The sequence below is a fragment of the Babylonia areolata genome, chromosome 6, assembly GCF_041734735.1.
Source record: "Babylonia areolata isolate BAREFJ2019XMU chromosome 6, ASM4173473v1, whole genome shotgun sequence".
In the NCBI taxonomy this organism is placed as follows: Eukaryota; Metazoa; Mollusca; class Gastropoda; order Neogastropoda; family Buccinidae; genus Babylonia; species Babylonia areolata.
This window is the reverse complement of record NC_134881.1, coordinates 23,997,873-24,020,372: the sequence shown is the minus strand read 5'-3', so window position 1 is coordinate 24,020,372 and position 22,500 is coordinate 23,997,873. Positions and strand designations below refer to the sequence as shown.

At 43.5% G+C, this 22,500-nt stretch overlaps 1 protein-coding gene across 2 annotated transcripts in view; it reads right to left on the bottom strand.

Annotated features, from left to right (window-relative positions):
- Positions 1-22,500, bottom strand: part of LOC143283331 (arrestin domain-containing protein 3-like) — a 202,283-nt gene that overhangs the window by 28,051 nt on the left and 151,732 nt on the right. For both annotated transcript variants that reach the window (XM_076589530.1, XM_076589531.1), the window contains 3 exons: positions 17,345-17,455; positions 15,751-15,992; positions 8,463-8,645 (listed from right to left, as the gene is read on the bottom strand). In XM_076589530.1, the coding sequence (XP_076445645.1) occupies positions 8,463-8,645; positions 15,751-15,992; positions 17,345-17,455 (536 nt within the window). The remainder of the gene's footprint in view (positions 1-8,462; positions 8,646-15,750; positions 15,993-17,344; positions 17,456-22,500) is intronic.

The window sequence follows — 22,500 nt, the reverse complement described above, 5'->3', positions numbered from 1 at the left end:
AACAAAACTAACAGCAATTATGGACTATCGGTGGTTAAAAAAAAAAAGAAAGAAAGAAAGAAAAAAGAAAGATGTCAGTGAACAGCCAAGGGTTTTGATACTGGTTACTCACTTATTCTGCTTACTCGTTGCACAAAAGGCTGCCCCAACCCCTCAGTTTTTTTTCTTGGGCAAGGCATTTTCTTGGAGAACATGAGTCGACAAGGGTACTGATGTGTTTTGTGGGCTTCAGTAATTACAGAGAAACTAAACCAGAGACGGATCTTTTTCTTTACAACACTGAGCTTCAATGGCAGGGAGGAATACACACTGCCGGAAAGGAAAGGAACTCGCAAATAAAATTAATGCCGTCGACGATAGCACGCCCGAACACATAGCACGCGTATGTATGTGTGCGTTTTCTAAAATTAGATGGACCGACAGATAGATAGACAGACAGACGGACAGATCGATATACATAGACAGATAGATAGAAAGATAGACAGACAGATACAGACAGATACAGACATAGATAGATAGCTAGATAGCTAGATAGATAAACAGATAGAGAGATAGACGGACAGACAGACACAGATAGATGGATAGATAGATAGATAAATAGACAGACAGATAGACAGATAGATATACAGACAGATAGATAGATAGACAGATAGATATATAGATAGATAGATAGACAGATAGGTATACGCAACGACAACCTGTTCCCAGCTCCTGGCCTAGAGCAGGTGATGTCTGGAACGCCAGCTGAGCAAAACAGAAGACGGAGTGGGGGATGGGGGATGGGGGTGGGGGAGGGCGAAACTGCGGGGGTGGGCTTCGAAACTGTACACAGGAGGGAACTTGTGTCTTCAAAATCGCACAACTTGCACAGCTCCACACTATATCAGTGTTGGCCAAAAAGATAGAGAGAGAGAAAGTGTGTGTGTGTGTGTGTGTGTGTTTAGAGAATGTATGTGCTTGTATGTGAGAGCACTGTAAGCGCACGCGTGTGTGTGTGTGTGTCAGCTGTTTGCGTGAGTGCGTGCGCGCGCACGCGTGCGTGCGTCTCTTCTTTATTTAATTTAACGTCTTTTCACTTTTTAAATGATATTCGGCGCATGCGCGCGTGCATGAGTATGTGTTTGTGAGAGAGAGAGAGAGAGGAAAGGTGGGCTGGTCTCCAGGACGGAAATCGACAGACACGACAGAGAGAAATGCGGACACGGATGGAAATCCACGACAACGCACACACTCCCTGAAACAAGCCGAGAGGAAGAATGTACTGTTCTCTGTCGATATGATGAATGGAGGCATTGGTCGCTCGCCAGCCCATTGCAAGAACGTCGGTTCAAGCCGAACTCCGTTTTTATTCATTTGTTTTATTTCCTTTTATCTTATTTGTTCATTTCTTAATTCATTTATGTTTGAGAAAAGTAAATCAAAAGTAAATCGGAGACAACCTGCGCACACTTACATACATGCCCAAGCGTGCGCGCGAACACACACACACACAAACACAGAGAGAGAGAGAGAGAGAGAGAGAGAGAGAGAGAGAGAGAGAGGAGAGCTTTTGCATTGTTCTGTGTTACACTGTGGTTTTATCTGCTCGAAACGTGTTTTTTTTCAACCGGGCAATGAAAAAAAAAAGCTGATTCTCTCTCTCTCTCTCTCTCTCCCCCTCTCTCTCTCACACACACACATCATACACACATATGCGCTCGCGCATGCACACACACACACACACAATCATAATTTATTTAGTGTTTCCCTCACATACATCTCCCACAGACACACACACCTCTCCCCCACAGTCACAAACACAAACACCTCCTCGCTCGTCCCCATCGCCGCTCCATTCCTCTATCGCTCCAAAACTGCACTCCAAACTCCCCCCCAACCCCTCCCCTTCGCACAAACGCCCCCCTTCCCCACCCCTACATCCTCAATAAAAACCACACAATACAAAAACGCACTGACGTTTTATCTTAAAGCTCCCAGTAAACCCTTCTCCCTCTGTAGTTCAAAATGCCGCAGCGGGACACAATTATAAAATGTCACCATTCCCATACAAACGCAACCCGCATCACCAGCGCGGTGACACAAAAGAGGAGCGCAACGAAACGGTTAACAAAATCAATAATTTCCTGTTCAGCTTTGTATGGAGACAAGAAAAAAAATTGTAATAATAAAAAAAAAAACCTGGCTCGAACGTGGGTTTGGTACAGCATCTGACTGAAGAACGGCTTAGTCGATGGGTAGGAGATGGAAGGGATTTGACAAAAGGGGATTGAACTGAGTGAGGGAAGGAACATGAGGGGGGTGTGGATGGGGGTGCAGAGAGATGGGAGAGCTAGAAGGTAAGTGCGTGTATGTAGGGGTACCGGGAGGGGGGGGGGGGCGGAGGCGGGGGGAAGGAAGGGGTTGGAGAATGGAAGGGGAAGAAAGATCGATCGATGGATGCATGAGTCGCTTTCCCCACCATCCAGACCAAAACTACTCAGAGCGAAGCTGGTCTTCAGCTGTTCAGTTGTGCGCGAGGAGGACATACACACTGGCAGAGAATAATGTATATATGAGTGTGCATGAGTGTATGTTTTTTTGTGTGAGTGTGCGCTCATGTGTGCGTGTGTGTGTGTGTGTGTGCGCGCGCGTGTGTGTGTGTGTTTGTGAGTGTGCGTGTACGCGTACGTATGTGTGTGCGCGCATGTTTGAGTATATACAAGTGCGTGCGCACACGCGTGTGTGCATTAACTGTTTGTGTGTTTGTGAATTTCTTGTGTCTACGTGTGTGTGTGTGGGGGGGGGGGAGGGGGTTGTATGTGCACGTGCGTAAGTGTATGTGCGTGTGCGCGTGTTAAGATCGTGTGAGTATCCGTGTGAATCGATGTGCGTGTGTGTCATGTGCATGCGTTGGCTACGTATGAAAAATCGCCTTATAGAGAATGTGCACACCGGATGCAATGAGAGCAGAACTGCACCATACTGTTAAACAAGGTCAAAGGAAACAAACAACAACTAGCGTTGCAAAGGACTGGTTTGATAGCAGACAATCTCCCCCCGCCCTCCCCCCACCCCCACCCCCTCCTTCCTTTTCTTTGTGCAGCTAACTAAAAGACGACAGGAATATCACACTGTCTCAGAAGATAGTAAAGACCGCGCGAGTTCTTTCCCGTGATTCTGTGTCTTCATTACTTTTTTATCTTTTGTATATTTCATTATCTGTTATAATATTTCATTAATCATGTATATATTTTTCTTTCAGAATACTAAACAGACATTACATGTATACACTGGAATACGCGATACTGGTTTCATTACAAATGTAGCGGCTTCTGCAACTCTCATTTACGAAAACATGTAGAGAATTTTTAGATCACACAAATTAGCATTCACAAATCTCAACAGACAGCCAATTTTTTAACTCGGCTATCTCACAAACCGATCGCTTAAAATTTAATGACAGCTTCTGATGGAAAAGCTGAACACAGTTTTCATACGCTGAATGCGTATTCAAACACGATTACGTAAGTGCGACTCATAAAAGCCCAAGAAAGAGATAACCATTCCATCAAAATCCACAGTACTACGTGCCGAAATGCATTCTCCAACTAACATTTGCGCGCACAAGGTGGAGCAAACATATGAGTGCGCAGAAACACATGTGCGCGGGCGGGCGCTTACACACACACACACAATCTGTAGAAGAGAAAGGTTATTTCTTCAGTGTCATGGCCCGGTATTGCTTCTGAAAATGAAGTTCCATCTAACACGATTTATTTATTTATTTATTTGGTCGGTTTTGTTGTTGCGTTGTTCTGGCTTTTTTTGTCCTTTTTTTTGTTTTTGTTTTTTGAGAAGGGTTAAGGTCGGGGTAGTGCGTGTGTGTGTGTGTGTGTCTGGCGGAGATGGGAGCGGGAGGAGGGAATGGTCCGTTTATATGCATTTCCGATTAGATTCAAAAATTAAAAACGTTTGAAATGTCTCTTCGACCACGATTTAAACCAGAATGTTAAAAAAAAAACAACAACAAAAAAACAACAACAACAAAAACAAAAAAAAACGAGAGATGATTTTAAACTAAGTAATCATATGTCTAAAAGAACAATGGCATCAGCCTAGACATTCCCAGTCTCTACCATCCAAACCGCCAGACTGATTGTCCTTGACCTTTGGCCCTTGGTCAGTCGTGAAGCTCCGAGTATAAAGATAACTTCGTATCGCACATACATAACTAGTCATTAACATTGAAGTCACATGTGTCCTTCACCTTAGGGCGGTCAAGGGCGAATAACTACATCATGTTCAGAATTAAGAAAAAAAAAAGAAAAAAAGAGAAAACGTTTCAACTGGTCCAAACCGTGTTGAAATCGATATACATATTAATAAAACGCGCGCCACACACACACACACACTCATATTCACTCGCGCGCGCTCACACACACACACACGCACACACACACACACACACACGTTCTGCTAATCGTGACCATTCTTTTTCTTTCTCCTTTTTTTATCCAAACTCTACACAACTTAAACCTGCTGTTTCAAACACCACGTTCGATCGCTATTCCCATGTTCTTCGGCAAGCCGTGTATTCGTAAAGCTTTCTTTCTTTCTTTTCTTTTTTTTCCCCCCTCTCTCTCCATATTCCAATGGGCCTCAAGAACATTTCCAAAAGCGCCACCATTCGGGCAGAAACGCTGGAATAATGACATATACGCAAAAGTTCTGTCCGAAGTTTGCAACGTATACAAAGCTTGTAAGTGACTGACAAGAAGCAAAATGAGTAGAGCTCAGAGAAGAAAACAAGCATTGAATGCTTTTTGTTTCGGTTCACTTCAGCCGGGTCGACATCAGAAAACACCTTCTGGCAAAGTTTTGAACAGTCTGTCAGGAGAGTGGGGATAGGATTAAAAACAAACACATGTTCTTTCCTCTTCTCTTTTTTCTTTCTTTCTTTTCACCTTCTTTCCCTCGGCTTCAACTCAGTCGATACAGGGATGGCTTTATCAAAACACAGTCAGCTCCAAGGACCATCCCCGGTGCCAGAAAGCTTGCTCCCAGATGCTTGAAAGTGTGATGGTCGATCGATTTTTGTTGCTGTTGTTGTTGTTGTTTGTTTGTTTTTGTTTTGTTTTTTGTTTACAGAGGAAATCATGACAGGCAGACGTGAATAACAGGTCACTGATTGCATCGGGCTGGCTATGATTTACAACACCGATAAACCTTGCATTGTCTACAATCGCCAGCAGTATGATTATGTAACTGGACATTCAACACTTTCCTGCGCAAACCTTTACCCGAGGCCAGGTTAAACTTACATTAATTAATCCAGTATTGCATTTATTTCTCGTTGCTGAGGGCGCGCGTTGTTTGTTCTGAGAATTGCGTTTGCATATTTCATGGCGTGCTTTGAATGTCGCGTTTTTTTCTGTTTTTATTTTTTCGTTCCTGTGTGTGTGTGAGAGTGTAAGTAAGCGCATGCGTGTGTGTGTGTGTGTGTGTGTGTGTGTGTGTGTGTGTGTGTGTGTGTGTGTGTGTGTGTGTGTATTCAGGTTCAGGTTTGATAGCTTCCAATCATTGCAATACATAAATGTTTGTTTCTTTTCGTTGTATACATACTTATTCCATCTGGACCGGTCTTTACTTTATCGTTACTTTGACGTGGAGGGGTAGGAAGGACAAGAGGAATGAGGAGGAAGAGGTGGAGGAGGGAATGGAGGAGGAGAGAGGAGAGGACAGAAGAATGAAAGATAGATAGATAACGAAAGAAAGAAAGAAAGTAAGAAATGACCAGGAAAAGACAACACTTGTGTTAAGTTGTATTCTAGTGAATGAAGGTGCTCTTGCAGGCACTGTAGGTGGTGTATAACGGTGAAACCATGCCAGCGCCTAAGCATCTGCTTCCTGACACAGCAATTTTCCATTTGTCTGACTGACTCATACCATGTAGTGCCATTCCGCAGTGCTTCATGCATACTTCATTCTGCTGCAGATGAAGAGAGAGAGAGTGGGGTGGGGCGGGGGGGTGGAGAGAGAGAATTGGAATGGTTTATTCACAATCAGGCCACAACCCCGAGTGAAGGGGGTATACGTAAACATAATACAACTCAACGAAAACACATAAACAAAAAAAGCATTAATATAGACAACAAACCGTGCATTGTACCCGTGTAAGTACACAGACAACAAAAAGTACATTATAACTGTTTTACGAAGTAACAATGTCTCTTGATTTGAATGCCTTATATAAGAATACCGAAAAATTATGTACGTCATTGATATTGCTTGACGACATTAACAAATTCAACTTGAACAGCGAGGGAAGCTTGTAGTACTTAGGATTTATAAACATTTGACGTATATGTTTTAGTGCTGGGCAGCAAAGAACAAAGTGCACCTGGTTTTCTTGGGATTCATGACATAAAGGACAGACTAAATCGTTTGCACAAAAACTTCTGTATCTAAAGTGATGCACTGTCAATTCTGATATGCCTAGTCTAAAGCTCGTCGTTACACGTTTCAGATGCCTGTCTATATCTAATAACAGATAAGGTTTCAAATCAGGTATATTACAGAATGTTCTATACATATCAAATCTATCACTAGTACAAATGTGACTATACCATGTTTGCCATCTACAATCATTAAGCCTTTGGCGAAAAAGAGATATAAAGCCATTAACACAACCAACACCCTGTCCCATCCATACAAAGCCAAATCCATATTCGAACAAATACGAACCTTCGTTACCCAGTTATGTTTTCCCTTTCTAAATCATGTAATATCTTATAGGCTGTCTGTTCTAACATATATTTACATTAATGATATATCTTCAATTTCTTTTCCCTCTGCTTTTCATCAACTTTCCTCTAATCCACACGAGGACAAAAGATTATTTATTTTCATCGTTTTATCGTTACTGTGATTTTCATTTGTTTATCTGGCTATTCCATGAAATTATCTCTCCCTCACACTCTCTTCTCACCCCACCCCCTTTCCCCTCAATCTCTGCAACTCTTCTTATTTCAGATTTCAGTTGGACTGTTACTCGAATAGTTGCTCAATGAGTGAGACGGATGAGCAAGACTTGGCGAGTGAGCGACAGTGAGTGCGTGCGAGATAGTGAGGATGAGCTTCACTAAATAAGTGAATGAGTGAGTGAGGGGGTGCGAGAGGAACAGTGTGAGTGTGAAGACAGGACAAGAAAGCGAACGAATGGTATTCCAAGGATACTGGTATTGGTACAAACACACATACATTTATTTCATTTCATTCTTATAGCCAGCCCTCTGGGCAATGAAATGAAGAAAGACAGACACAGAGAAAAGGCGACAGAGAGAGGGGAGGAAGGAAAAGGAAGGGGGGGGGGGGGGGGCAGAATCGAAGAGAGAAAGAGGGACAGAGACAGAGGACCACATGCGCGCGCGCAGGAGAGAGAGAGAGAGAGAGAGAGAGAGAGAGAGAGGAGAAGAACAAAGAAAAAGAATTAAACAGTTTCCACCATAGTTATTGAACACTAATCCATCAACGTTGTTTCGCTATCTCTCTGTGAGTCTTTCTCCTCATTTGTCCTTTGACGCTCTCTCAACCACCCACGCATTAACACACGTACAAACACAGGCGCATACCCACAAGCACATACATGAAAGCACTTGCCAAGGGAAAAGAAAAAAATAAAAGCAGCAAACAAGGATTATTTTCTCAAGCATTCACACACACACTGCGGCCAAAAAACAAAAAGAAGCAAACATATACAAACCAGAACCCGAGCTGTGATTATATCCCCAATCCCAAAATCAACACACAATCACCAAACCAACAAACACTCACAAGAACCAAAGAATCAACCCCCACGCGCAAGCGCACATAGACACACATTCACACTCTCTCTCTCATACAATACTTTCACCACACACACACACACACACACACACACACACCACGAACACAAGAATTCACCCAATTACCCATCTACACAAACACACACACACACACGCACGCACGCACACACACACAAACACATACACACACGCGTGCGTGCACACACACACATTCAGACAGACACATATTCGCACACACACATATGCGCGCGCATACCATAAACAAATAGTACACACACACACACAATCAGCCCCCCCACACACACACATTCACCCAACCACCCACCCACATACACCCTCACCCCCCCCACACACACACACTCACAAACACACATCCACCACCCATCCAACCATACCCGCCACCACCAATCAACCATACCTGCACCAGCTACACCACACACACACACAAACATAACACATACACACAACCCACTCCCCTCCCTCACCCCCCCACACACCAACCGTAACTCATCCACCCACCCAGTTACCAATCCAAACACACACACAAACATACATCCACCACCCACACCCCACCCACCCACCCCCTCCCCTCATACACATCCACACCCCACTCCCACCCCTACCACCCCAAAACCTCACCTGTACCAGCGACACCATGGTCTGCACGATGCGGCGGGCGCTGAGGTTCTTGATTTCGGCCCACACGGGGATGGCCTCCTTGAGGATGTAGCCTTTACGGTCCAGGCGGAGCAAGGCCGTCACCGTGCCCGCCATGCAGCACCAGGACCCCACCGCCTCGAACGTGTCGTTCTCCACCGGCAGCTGCGGGCAACAAGCAGCCAACACAGAATTGTCATCACCATCATCATTATCGTCGTCGTCACAATTGTAGCGTGTACGTGGTTTTTTGTTTGTTTGTTTTTTTTGTTTTTTTAATGAATAACGTGCTTTACACACACACACACACACACACACACACACATAAAGAAAAAAAAAGGTGTTCTCTAACGGCGACTGTCGCAACAACCACGGAACTGTCATCATCGTCGTCGTCACCACCGTAACGTGTGTTTGGCGGATAACGCGCTTTATAAAACAAAACAAACAACAAAAAACAGTGTTGTTTTCCACCGGAAACTGTAGGCAGCAACCACAGAATTGTCATCGTCATCGTCGTCGTCACCAAAAATTGTGCTTGATGGATCACCTTCACCTTCACCTCTCCCGTAGTCTGGGTTCAGACCGTTGGGGCACCGCTGCTGACCTGGCCACCACCCCTCTCCACTCTTCACGGTTTTCTGATTTCCTCAGGGCGTCACCGAGCGTCAAGCCTGTCCACCCCCGGCTTGATGGATAACGGGTTTAAAAAAAAACCCACAAAACAAACATACAAACGTAAACAACAGTGTTGTTTTCCACCGGGAACTGTAGCAGCAACCAATACAATTGTCATTACCATCATCGTTGTCGTCGTCGTCACAATTCTAGCGTATAAATGTTCTTTATTTCATGAATAACGCGTTTTATAAACACACACACACACACACACACACACACACACAAACGAACGGCAATGGGGCGAAATGACAATGGAGCGAAACGACCGATTACCCATACACATACAGTGCAGTACAGTGCAGAGCAATACAGCAATAGCATAGCACAGCACAATGCATTACAGTCCAAACACCACAGAACAGTTCAATACTAGACACGCATTGTGCCGTTTCATAATCATTGATTTCCTCTACAAAATATAGAGATGAAGCATCCCTTTGTGATTGGCGTGAATGGTGTATCAAGCGATACGGAACACGATCATGAACGGCACGCGCGCGCACACACCCAGACACACACACACACATGCGCACGCACATTCACATGTACACATACAAAATGTCAGGGAAACCGATGATATTTTCTTTAATTTTTTTTATGTGAAAAAAATGTATAACTGCATAAAATGCGATCAATATCACAGCAATAAACCTAATATAAAAAATACCACCACCCCACCCCAAACCGATCACCACTTCCAAAAGCCTCATTTCACACAGGCAGCCGTCATCACACAATAACACATAATTTGGAATTACGAGATCCGACAGGATAGTAAATGAATTCATACATACTGCACCAGATTCCTATCACTTCCAAATGTTCTTCACCGGTAACTATCCATCATTTGATGCGGAACAAACTACACCACAGGACAACAAAACATAAAACGAGTGACATAATATTCATTAAATATTTATGCAATTCACAGGGTACAGTACTACGAACATTTGTGTGTGTGTGTGTGTGTGTGTGTGTGTGTGTGTGTGTGTGTGTGTGTTTAATTGTGTTTCCATCAAAACACGACCGACAAACAACTGACTTTGCTATGTACTCTGAAACGACACAACATGATATGTAATACAACAAAACACATGATAATACATAACAATACGATATTATGCACCGTCACCACAACGATGAGTTTAATCAAATGAAATGGGAAGGTATTTCTATTCCCTCAACTCGGTGGATTTTATGTGGTGTGGTCTTAGTGCTAGTCTTTCTAATAGGAAGAGAAAAAACAAAAAAACAAAAAAAACAAAAAACAAACTGAAATGTCCAATTAGCCGAATTCAGTAGTAATTTTGTCGCCATTCACTAAGCCGTGGAATAACCAACAGCGGGGATGCATGGCAACTAAACAGTCATTGTCAGTATTCTGCAGAGAAAAAAAATCTACACACACGCACGCAAAAGAAAAAAAAAAGGGCCTTCCGTTGCACCATCTTTCCTGCCAAGCTAACGAGGTCTGAAGTGCTGATCCATGGCACAGAACTCCACAAGAACGGAGCAGCCAGGCCCGCATCCTAATGAAGTGAGGATTAGCGCTGGGGGTAAAAAGCGCGGTGAATCGAACGAACACTGCAGAAATTAGCGGGTAGCTGGATAGAAGAAGATGGGAGAGAAAAAGGAACCGGGACCAGGGAGACAATTATGGCCTATCACCACTTCTCTCGGCGTTTTTTTTTTTTTTTTTTTTTTCTTATTTCTTTCTTTCTTCCCCCCCCCTCCCCCACCACCCCTCCCCGCCCCCCTCCTTTCCTAAAGCTTTTCAGCCGTTCCTTTTCCTTTTTCTCTTCTGCTATATCCCCCCAACCCTCCCCCGTCCCCCTCGTCCTCCAAGCCCTTTTTGACAAGAGGCAAGGGGAAGAGGCAGAAGCAGCGTAATGGGTGTGTGCGTATGGTAAATTGGGTTAGTAATGATGGCACACTTCTGCTGTTTTGAATTATCCTTTGTAAGCATTATCGTTGTTCGTCGTCTGCTTCCTTTGGTGCTCTCTCTCTCTCTCTTTCTCTCTCTCTTTCTCTCAGCATTTTGAAGTTCTGTCACACAGAAAAAAAAAAGAAACAACTGGCTTCTCTCTCACTAGGCTAATTTCAACCGGATGCACAATTAGGACAGTTTTTTTTCTTTTTCTTTTTTTCTTTTTTTACACGCACGCACTTACGCGCGCACGCACACACACACACACAAACACAGAAACGCACACACACACACGTCTTTCAAAATTCCCTCAAAAGTTCATCAGTGTGATGTTCTCACTGACCTAAATTTCCTGATTACTATTGCCGAATGTTAGCAACAAATAACGCCGCTCCACAGAACCAACACTACGCGCTGACACTACTAAATCAGTGGTGGAAATCGACCGGGCGCTAGCTCGCTGCGACTGAAAGTCCCCGGCAATGGATTTAGTACCAGTCCTTATCTAGGGCAGGGAGCGGGATCGAGAGGCCTTTAGCGCCGTGATCGATCATTGCGCCATTACGGAGTGCGGAGTGTGTGTAATTCGGTCAGGTGGTTCTTTGCTGGTCCGGATGCAACTCCGTCGGGCGGGCATCACGTTATGTAGTAGGAACAATGCGTGACAAGATTTATTTTCTATGCGTTTGCTTTGCGTTGTTGTTGTTCTTTTTTCCGTTTGTTTGTTTGTTTGTATGCTGTTGCTTTTCCGTGATGCCCATATGATATCTGATTTTTCTTTCTGCCTCAGTCCATTATATATATATTTCAAATAAGAATTTACCACCAAAATATGTCAGTGTGGTATGTGTCTTATACGCAGTAACAAAATATTACTATCAACTGAAAGTGAAAAGTAATGACCGTTATTATTTTTATTTTCACCATCTGAATACAGAGTAACATAAACGGCGACTGACTGAAGCCTAACAGACTGACTGACACAGCAGTTAAGCAGTTTTTTTGTGTGTGTTTTTTTTTTTATTGACTGGTTGACAGATGAATCGGCAGTTAGTTTAAGAATGTTTTTCAAATGGGAATTATTTCACTGACTTAATGCTTTAAAGTACTTATGATCTACTTGGACTGCGGACTAGAGCTGACTGCTGATTGTTTACCATGCATCCAATATTGGGTGTTGCAACCCTTACACCGACAGAGTCAATGAACCTTTGAACATCACGAGTCATCTGGCAGCACAAGGCCGGTGCTATAGCTACAGCTGTTCAGACATTAAGTTACTGAAACACTTCGAATCACAGACGAAAATAGTAAATCATGAAAAAAACAACAACAAACAATTACACAAAACAAAAGAAAACAATTGTCAACAACAGCAAGGAAAATTGCAACAACCAGAGTTGCAAGTCTTGGTAGATCAGTCAGCAATTTTAAACAGTGGAGCAACCAGTTGTGAAAACGGTAAATCTACTAACAAATCATTATAAGTGAAACCATTTGAGGACAAACCTTATCAATGAATTAACAGTTAATCTGTAATCGTAAATCCTGCTGGCAATTAGTAACCTGCTCACACAGTCGATTAGTCATCCAGTTGAAAATTTACTCACTGATCTGCAGATTTAAATGACAACATGTTTATCGAATTTTTGACGCCCAATCTTCATTCATTATCGCTTACCATACACCCAGACTGACACCTACCCACAAGTACATTTTCGTGCCAAATAATACAGCAAGAAAGGCACTCTGAGAGACATGCGCCGGACATTCATCCATAACGTGATTTTTTTTCACGCAGTTTTTCCTCTACGACTATAACTGGATGCTGACGCGTTGCTTGTGTTGCATCCAGACCAACAGAAAGAACCACCTGATCGAATTACATATCCTCTGATTGGCGCAATGATCGATCACGGCGCAGGGTCGACCCTATTCTGGTCCAGATAAGGCTGGCCCTTAAATCATCGCAGAGGAACCCACAGACCCACCGACCAACTAAGTCAGCCGACAAGCGCTCTGTCGATTTTCCACTGATTTAATGTCTGCGCATATGTATTGGTCTGGTTCTGTCAGTGGAATGACTGTATTCGTTAACTCCCGAAATAGTCACATGCAAAATAAATCAGCCAGAACGACGGAAAGGCCGGGGTCATGGGTGAACTGTTCACTCGATCAGTCCAGTAGTCTGCTGAGTGTACAGATACTCAGTGATCTGTAGGTCAAAAAGAGATCATGTTTATCAATTCTCAATATTTGCTCCAGTCTTTATTCATTATCGCTTACTATACACCCGGACAGGAGTACATTTCTGTGCTGAGTATAGAAAGACAAGACAGAAAGACATGCGTCATACATTATGCTGGACAAAAAGAAAAGAAAAAAACATCCACAAAGTTATTTTTCACGCATTTTTTTCCATGCGACTATAACGCGATGCTGACCCAGATAGCTTGAGTTGCATCCAGAACGACAAAAAGAACCACCAGATTAAAAAGAGATCATGTTTATCAATTCTCAATATTTGCTCCAGTTTTTATTCGTTACCCCTAACTATACACCCGGACGGACAGGAGTACATTTCTGTGTCGAGTATAGAAAGACAAGACAGTCAGAAAGACAAGCGTAATGTATTATGTTGAAAGAAAGAGAGAAAAACACCAACAAAGTCTTTTTTTTCACGCATTTTTTCTCCATGAGACTATTACGCGATGCTGACCCAGACATCCTGAGTTGCATCCAGACCGACAAAAAGAACCACCAGATCGAATCACACATCCCCTAATTGGCGCAACGATCGATCACGGCGCAGGCCCCCGATCCTAGTCTGGGCCAGATAAGACTAGACCTTAATCCACTGCAAGTCAGCGGACATGCGCTCTGTCGATTTTTCACTGATTTAGTGTCTGCACGTATGTGTGGCACTGGTTCTGTCAGTGGAATGACTGTATTCGTTAACTCCCGAAATAGTCACATGCAAAATAAATCAGCCAGAACGACGGCAAGGCTGGGTGCTGTTGCGTATATATGTACATGTAAACATCTATGTGTGCGCCGCGTACATCATTCTCTCTCTATGAAAACACCGACAGACAAGACATGCATCCAAAACACATGCGTACATGCATTTGTGTACATACACAAGCACGCACTAACATACACACACAAACTCTACTAGTACGCTCACACATTATGACACTAGAACTTCTTCGCGTCTTTTTCTCTGTCGTTACTGACTGACAAAACATTAATTTAGTAACATTTTTACTGATACTGTGATAGTGTTTCTTTTTTCCTCACTCTACCTCCTAAAGCAATCACCGGATTTTCTGCATTTAAGCATGAATGACAAAATTCCTCAACCGAACAAAGAAACACACGAACACTATATGTCATAAACACACACACCACACACACACAAACATACACAAACACACACACACACAACGTCCTCCCTCCCTCCCCTGCTAGCTCCCTTCCTCCACACCCCTACTCGTTACCGGCTCTAAACACACACACACACACACACAAACGCAAACACACACGCCATTGAACTCTATCGCGAAACATGAAGACGTCAGGGACTCCGGATAATGACAACATAACCCAAAGGCAGACGCAATGAGGCCGCACCGTGGGCAGGTAGTAGCAGATGATAGGTCACCTCTCCTCTCTTTGGCGCTTCTAGAAGAAAATCTCCTCGAACGCCAGAAACCCTCTATAGATGGCCAGTCGCCAGGTTCTGCGGTCAGTGCAGGCCGTAGGAGAAGTTTTTCAGGCAGTCCTTGGGGAGTTTCAGCAGTGTTCCGATTTCCTCGCGCCAGCGCGAGAAACACCGAACAAACTAACAACACTGACTAAAATCAAGAGGTTTAAAACTAATCGGTTGTGCGAACAAAAATGCCAACCGAGTGACGCGAGCTGTGATGAAAGCGACCGACGCCCTGACGAGTTAAGACACGAACTGATTGGCCCAGATAGCTAGCACGCATATTCAAACCATGATTCTGAGGTGACGCACTCTCACTGGCTGGAACTAACAATAATAATAATAATGGTATTTATATACCGCCGAATCTTGTGCAGAGACAAATCAAAGCGCTTTCGCACCAGTCATTCACACGCACACATAACTCTAAAACTGGAGAAACTGAAGACAAGGAAGAGGCAGGGAAGGGAGGCTATTTTGGGAAGAGGTGGGTTTTAAGGCCAGACTTGAAAGAGCTGAGTGTGGAGACTTGACGAAACGAAAGAGGAAGTTCATTCCAACTGCAAGGTCCAGAGACAGAGAAAGAACGGCGGCCAACAGTCGAGTGTTTGAATCTGGGTATGCGTGAACAGAGTATGGATCCGAAGCCGATCGTAGTGAGCGAGATGGAGTGTAGAGGTGAAGGCAGCCGCAGAGATAGGAAGGGGCAGATTTGTGAATACATTTATAACATAGAGTGCTGTTTTGTACTTTATTCTGTGTGAGACGGGGAGCCAGTGGAGATGTTGCAAAAGAGGAGTGATGTGCTCAAATCTTTTCTTTCTGAGGACGAGTCGGGCAGCAGAGTTTTGTAACAACACAAATAGCTAGCACGCATACTCAAACCACGATTCCGATGTGGCACCCTCTCACTGGCTGGAGTGGAACTAACACCACAAACACCAAAACCTCACCGAAGCATCGGGCTCGTTGTTCAGGTCCAGCGCCCCGATGACGGCGAACTTGCTGGTGCGTTCAGTGTGGGGGCCGCCCTGCGAGAACACGCCTTGAGAGTACACCGTCATGCGAACATAGTAGCGAAGGCGCCCGTGCTTGCCCTTGAACGAGCTGGGGAGCTTCTGGGGCAGCGTGAACTCGAAGGGGAAGTAGTGGGAGCCCGGGTGGAGGAACCCTTCGTCGTCGATTTGTTTTTCGCCTGCAACACGGCCACACAGAGAAGGGGGAAAAATAAGGCTGTTTGTTTTTTTGTTGTTCTTTTGTTGTTGTTGTTGTTGTTGTTTTTCACCTGCAAAAAGGCCACACAAAGCACAAAAATTAATAATGCTGTTTTTTGTCTTGCTGCTTTGTTCTGTTTAGATATTATTTTGTTGTTGCGACGGACTGACAAAATTGCAGAATGTGCATGAAAACCATTTGCTGAGACTCAGGCTTTGACACACAACTAACAAACACGGAGGAATCTGGTGAAATGTTCTGCGCGGCGCCCCAATGACTCTTCACACAACTATGGGTGAAGAAGAAAAGAAGAGATAGAAATGTTTCCTAAAAAATGATTTTTAAAATTTTTTCCACCGTGAATAACAATGATTTACCTATACTCGACTCCATGTTGTATCTTGCGATGAATTACGGTAAAGTTTGTATAATTAAAGTGATTGTTTGGTTGTTGTTTTTTTCTTCTTTGTTTCTTTTGCTGCTCGTGTGATTTGTGTTGGTTGATGAAGCAATATTTTTGTCTTCATTTCTAACTGAACTACTCACCAAACAGGCTCACCACCCGACACGGTCAGTTGTGACGTTCTGGTTATAACGAATTTACGTAACACATTTTTTAATATCTCAAAGTTGAGTGTTAAATATATATATATATATATATATATATATATATATAAAGAGTAAAAAAAAATATTATTGTATAGCAGATTTAGTACAATTGTTATTGTTCTTTCCTCGTTTATTAATTTCTTTTCTTTCCTTCTTTTTGTATTTTCTTTTCAAAACTTTGTTCTCTTGCATTTCTGAAACATTGGCAGACAAAAATTTACTTGATCAATAATCAGTTAATGAACCAAACCATCTGTCTAACAACGACAATTGAAAAAACAAAAACAACAACAAAACCAACAACAACTGAACTCCGGACAGAAAATATCCGTTTTTTATTTGCTCTCTTCCTAGTAATATAAATTCACATATGCAGTCTAATACTGCTGGGTGCAAATAGCGAAAATGATGAAACATGCAACATCTGGCTAAAGTGAATGCCGCAATACAATAATGGATCTATCAACAGTCCGAATAGAATAAGTACGGCAGAAACGAACGCTTTTCTTCCAGCGATCATAATCATCATCACGTACACACACCGGCCGCGCACGCACACACACACAAACGCACACACATATGTATACACGCACACACATACACAAGCATGTACGCAAACACGCACGCACGGATGCAGGCACGCACGCACGCACGCGCGCGCACACACACACACACACACACACACACACACACACACACACACACACACACGCTTGCTCCCACCTTTGATGGGCAGGACCGTGGTATGATTGAACACTTCTTCATCCGAGGCCTGGATGTCGCTGGACGTCATCCATTCCACTTTGGCTTCTCCTATCGCTTCCAGACAGATGCCTGCAAAATCCGTCCATCCAGCCACACCTTATTCTCTGCGTCAGAATGGGATCGAAACTACCCAACAACAACAGTATCTGCATGAGCAGGAATGATGCTTCTGGAAACTCAGTCACTAACGTAAAATAACTGCCTCACAACAATGTCTGCATGGGCAGGAATTATAACGCTTCTGGAAACTCAGTCACTAACGTAAAATAACTGCCTCATAACAATAACTGCATAGGCATGAATTGTGACGCTTCAAGAGACTCAAGTCACTAACGTTAAATAAATGCAAAATCTGGTGGAATTGTCGACCGAAACTAGTTGCCAAGGCATATGCTGAGAGACCATCATCAGCATCATCGTCGTCGTCATCGTCAATGCCGTCTCCACAATAGTCGTCGTTTTCATTATCACCACCATTGTGATAACGATAACACCAAAGGGGCAATGACAATCCAGTATTATGTATGTTGTTAACACAAAAGAAAAAAAGCCTATAAACACATAAAGGCTATAATCCCCAAGCTAACAAGTAAATGGGGGGTGGGTGGGGTGGAAACTAAGACAAAAATAGGTGTACCCTGAAAGAACTCACGCTCACTTTTCATCACTCTCAGATAATCACTCATCCACCCCCACAGTCACGCCTCTTACCCTCCCCGCTCCCGTTTCGGGGTTATCATCATCATCATCACCATCATCATCACCACCATCACCATCATTATTATTTTAATTGTGTTTTATACGGTGTTGCTAAACGTCGTACTACAAATCTGACGATGACAGTTCTCTTATCATTCAAGGTCGAACGACGATAATGGAGGCTTTAAAAAAAGCAGTCATCAAGTAGGCACCCACTCAGAATGACAGAATTTTGTTGAAGGCCTTGTCAACAGAACGTCTCTTAAATCTTTTATATTACATTCAAGAAGAAAGAAAAACGGGGGCGGGGGGAGGAGAGTGGGGTTGGGGTGGTGGTGGAGAAAGGTTGGGGGAGGAGGGGGGAGGGACCAGAAGACGAAAAACAAAAGAGGAGAAAAGGAAAGGGGCAAAAACTAACAAGCCAGACGCATTCGTCATCATTAGTCGGAAGAACCGAAGATCAAATCATTATGCCGTTTCCATCTTAATATCACACACACACACACACACACACACACACACACACACACACGCACACGTGAGAGAGAGAGAGAGAGAGAGAGAGAGAGAGAGAGAGAGAGAGAGAGAGAGAGACAGAGAACCGAGGAAAGAGAAGCAAAATAAAGGAACAAGACCAAACAAAAGAAAAACAAAAGATAGAATGAATACGAAAAAACGAAAACAAAAATACAAAAAAAGAAGAAGAAAAAAAGACAAGATGAAAGAAAGAACGAAAGAAAAGAAGAGTCGAAGCAGTCCTTCCGCACTGATCAAGGAGACAGGAAGAGGGAAAAATCGATGGCCTATCAACGAGAACCAGGCAGCTGAGTGAAATTGCCAACACTGACCATTAATATCTGATACCGCTGTTCTGTGCGGCCATGGTCACGCGCAAATGAAAACTCAGAGCTTTTGACTTCGCAAAGCCCAGAGAAGGGGGTGTGTGAGGGGACGTGGGGGCAGGGGGGTGGGGGGGCGGATATGGAGGACGGGGTTCAGGGGAGGGGGTTAATGAAGGTAAGCGAGGGAAGGGGTGGGGGTGGGGGGGTTAAGGGAGAGACAGAAACAAAGAGAGAGACAGAGACAGAGAGCGAGACAGAGACTGAAATAAAGAGGGTAGTACAGGGAAGAAAGATACTCAGAGACCGAGCACCAGACGAAACGCAGATGAAATCGAAAGACAGAGACACGAAGAGAGATAGAGACAGACAGACAGACAGAGACAGACAGACAGAGATAGACAGATAGACAGACAGACAGACACACACACACACACACACACACACACACACACACAGCCTATCAATGAGAAAGAAAAAAAAACAACAACAAGCAAACAAAACAAAAAAAACGGAAAGAGTCCGGATCCCCCTTAACCAAACGATGGTCGACTCCCATGTGTGTGCCGAAGCAGGAGGTAGCGAGGGGGCTGTTGATTGGCAGGAAGTACTTTCTTTGTTCAGCCCTTGTCAGATGTCCCTAAGTAAAGCGGGTCGCCGGTTCCCCTCCACACAGGCAGCTCGCTGCGTGCTTTCTGGGTCCGCGTTTTGCACGTGCCACCCTTGCGCCGCGTCAATGACAATATGTCTTAGGCTACTCAATCGCGTTTTCACGTGACAGCAGATGAACCTACGTACCTTTGCGTCAACTTGATGATAATATGTCTGTGCCTCATGTTAATTATCCGCGTTTTGCAACGGTGCCACCAGAAGTACGTATCCATCCGCCAAGTTCATAACACGTCTGGGCGTCACTTTACTTATCCGCGTTTTTCACGTGCCAAAGGTTTTTTGTTGTTGTTGTTGTTGTCTGTTTGTTTTTGTTTGTTTGTTTTTTTGTTGTTGTTGTTTTTTTACGCGAGACATGGACTCTCACGGCAGAACTGCAGAAGAAAACCCAAATGGTACAACTGAAATGCTATCGAAAGATCTTGAGCATCTCGAACACATCACGAACGAGCAAGTTCGCCAGACCTTTACTTAACATGCAGGCTCACACAACGACCTACTGACCATCATGAAGAAACGGAAACTGAAATGGTATAGTCACACCACAAGATCAAACGGCCTTGCAAAAGTTTTTTTCCAAGGAACGGCTGAAGGGAAGAGATGAAGAGGCAGACAAAGGAAAAAATGGTCTAACAACATTGAAGAATGGACAGGGCTGACATCTGCTGAGACATAATCACTCACACATGATCGTCCAGAATGGAGAAGTCAATTGCCCAAACGGTCCCCCACGGAGCTAAGGGATCAAGCAACAAGCAAACAAGCAAGCAAGTTAATGGTAATACGTCTGTGCCAAAGCTCATGGTTACCCATTCGCGTTTGCACATGCCAGCAGAAGTAAACATCCTTGGGAAAAGTTAATGATAAAACGTTTCTGCCTCATGTTACTCGTTCGTGTTTGCGCGTGCCAGCACAGGTACGTAATATCCTTGCGCCAAATAAATGAAAATACATCTGTGCCTCATCTCACTCATCCGCGTTTGCACGTGCCCGCAGACGCACGCATCCTTGCGCTAAGTTAATAACAATAATGTCTGTGTCTCATGGTTACTCATCCACGTTGTGCACGTGCCAGCAGAGGTTAAACGTCTTTGCGCCATCCGCGTTTACACGGGCCAGCAGAGGCACGTGTCGATGCGCCATGTTAGTAAAACGTCTTTGCCTCATGTTACTCATTTGCGTTTTTTCACGTGCCACCAGAGGTACGTACACTTGCCAAGTTAATGACAATACACCTTTGTTTCATGATTACTCATCCCTAATATTATGTCTGAATCTCACATCACTCAAATGAATAAGATTTGTAATCTCGTGTATGAGCAACTGACTGACTCTCTTTGAAAATCTTTTATGTTACGTTGAGTGCAGTGTTCCGATACAAAACGTCGATGTTCCAGTTTTACAGTTTTAGCAGTATTTGAGAGAGAGAAAAAAGAAGAAGAAGGAAAAAAAAAAAAAGAAAAAAAAAGAGAAAAGAAACAGCTGGTATTAATGCAACAAGTATAAACTACAAACCACTTTTCTTTTTCTGTATATTTTTTTTCATTTAGTGCCGGTCACAGAACGCAAATCCACACAATTTCTTTATACCTGAACTAGGCGCTGGCCACCAAACTATCAATGAATATTCATAGCTCACCACCCTTGCCCAAAAGGGTCTGATTTATCAGTGCTTGCACCCCGGGCAAAAGGAATGCATGCTGAGTGTGATGGTACAGATATTTTGTAGTACATACACAGACGCAAATCCTGCCTTCAGGCATACAGTGTGAACCAACCTAGTAACCTTGAACCTGGATGTGGGATATTTTCATCATTGAATTCATAATACGTAGGTTTGGTTTTCATTTAATTCTTGTGACAATGCAATCATTTTGTATTTTATGTGCTTCTTCTTCGTCTTTTTTTAATATTTTTTTATTTTTATTTTGAAGATTATTTATTTGATTTTCTGCTCACATCAACATATCGCGCGCGCGCGAGTGTGTGTGTGTGTGTGTGTGTGTGTGTGTGTGTGTGTGTGTGTGTGTGTGTGTGTGTGTGTGTGTGTGTGTGTGTGTGTGTGTTTAATGTTTTGTTTTGCTTTCCTTAAGTTGGGATGAAATCTCGAAGTTGGGAAACTCCATTGTATATAATGAAGGTTTTGACAACTCCCGTGTGGCAACAATACCCAACGGAATGAATTCAGAAATGTTCATCGGATTTTTCCGTTGCTCATGCTCATAGAAACACTGCAGCATGCTTCCTTGTGCTCTTTTCATGACAAGGAGATGTTTGTTCAGGTTTCAGAGAGAGAGAGAGATACGGATATGGATACGGATGGTTTATTCAATACAGGCCATGGTCCCTCATGAAGGGGTGGTGTAAACAAACATTTCAGATATGATACTTATAGACATAATAAATGATGTAAATGAAAACCGAAAATATGAAAAGCAATCCCCAGCTACAATTGTTATTTTTATTAAACAGAATAACACTGGGGGAAAAGAATACCTCACTCAACTGCAAACGATGTTTCTAATTTTTATGACTTTATATAAGTAAATTGCCAATTGTTTATTAACATGTTTATCCAGAGAGAGAGAGAGAGAGAGAGAGAGAGAGAGAGAGAGAGAGAGAGAGAGAGAGAGAGAGAGAGAGAGAGAGAGAATGAACGAACGAACGAACGAATGGTTTATTCATGATAAGCCAAGGCCTCATTTTGAAGGTGGGTGCAACTAAAATAAAATGTCTTTTCTTTTTCAATGTGTCAGTGTTAGTGACAGTGTGTGTGTGTGTGTGTGTGTGTGTGTGTGTCTTGTCTTCGTGTGAATGTATGTGTACTGTGTGTGTTGGCTCACATCCCCTCCCTGTCACCCTCCCCCTTTGTGTGTGTGTGTGTGTGTGTGTGTGTGTGTGCGCGCG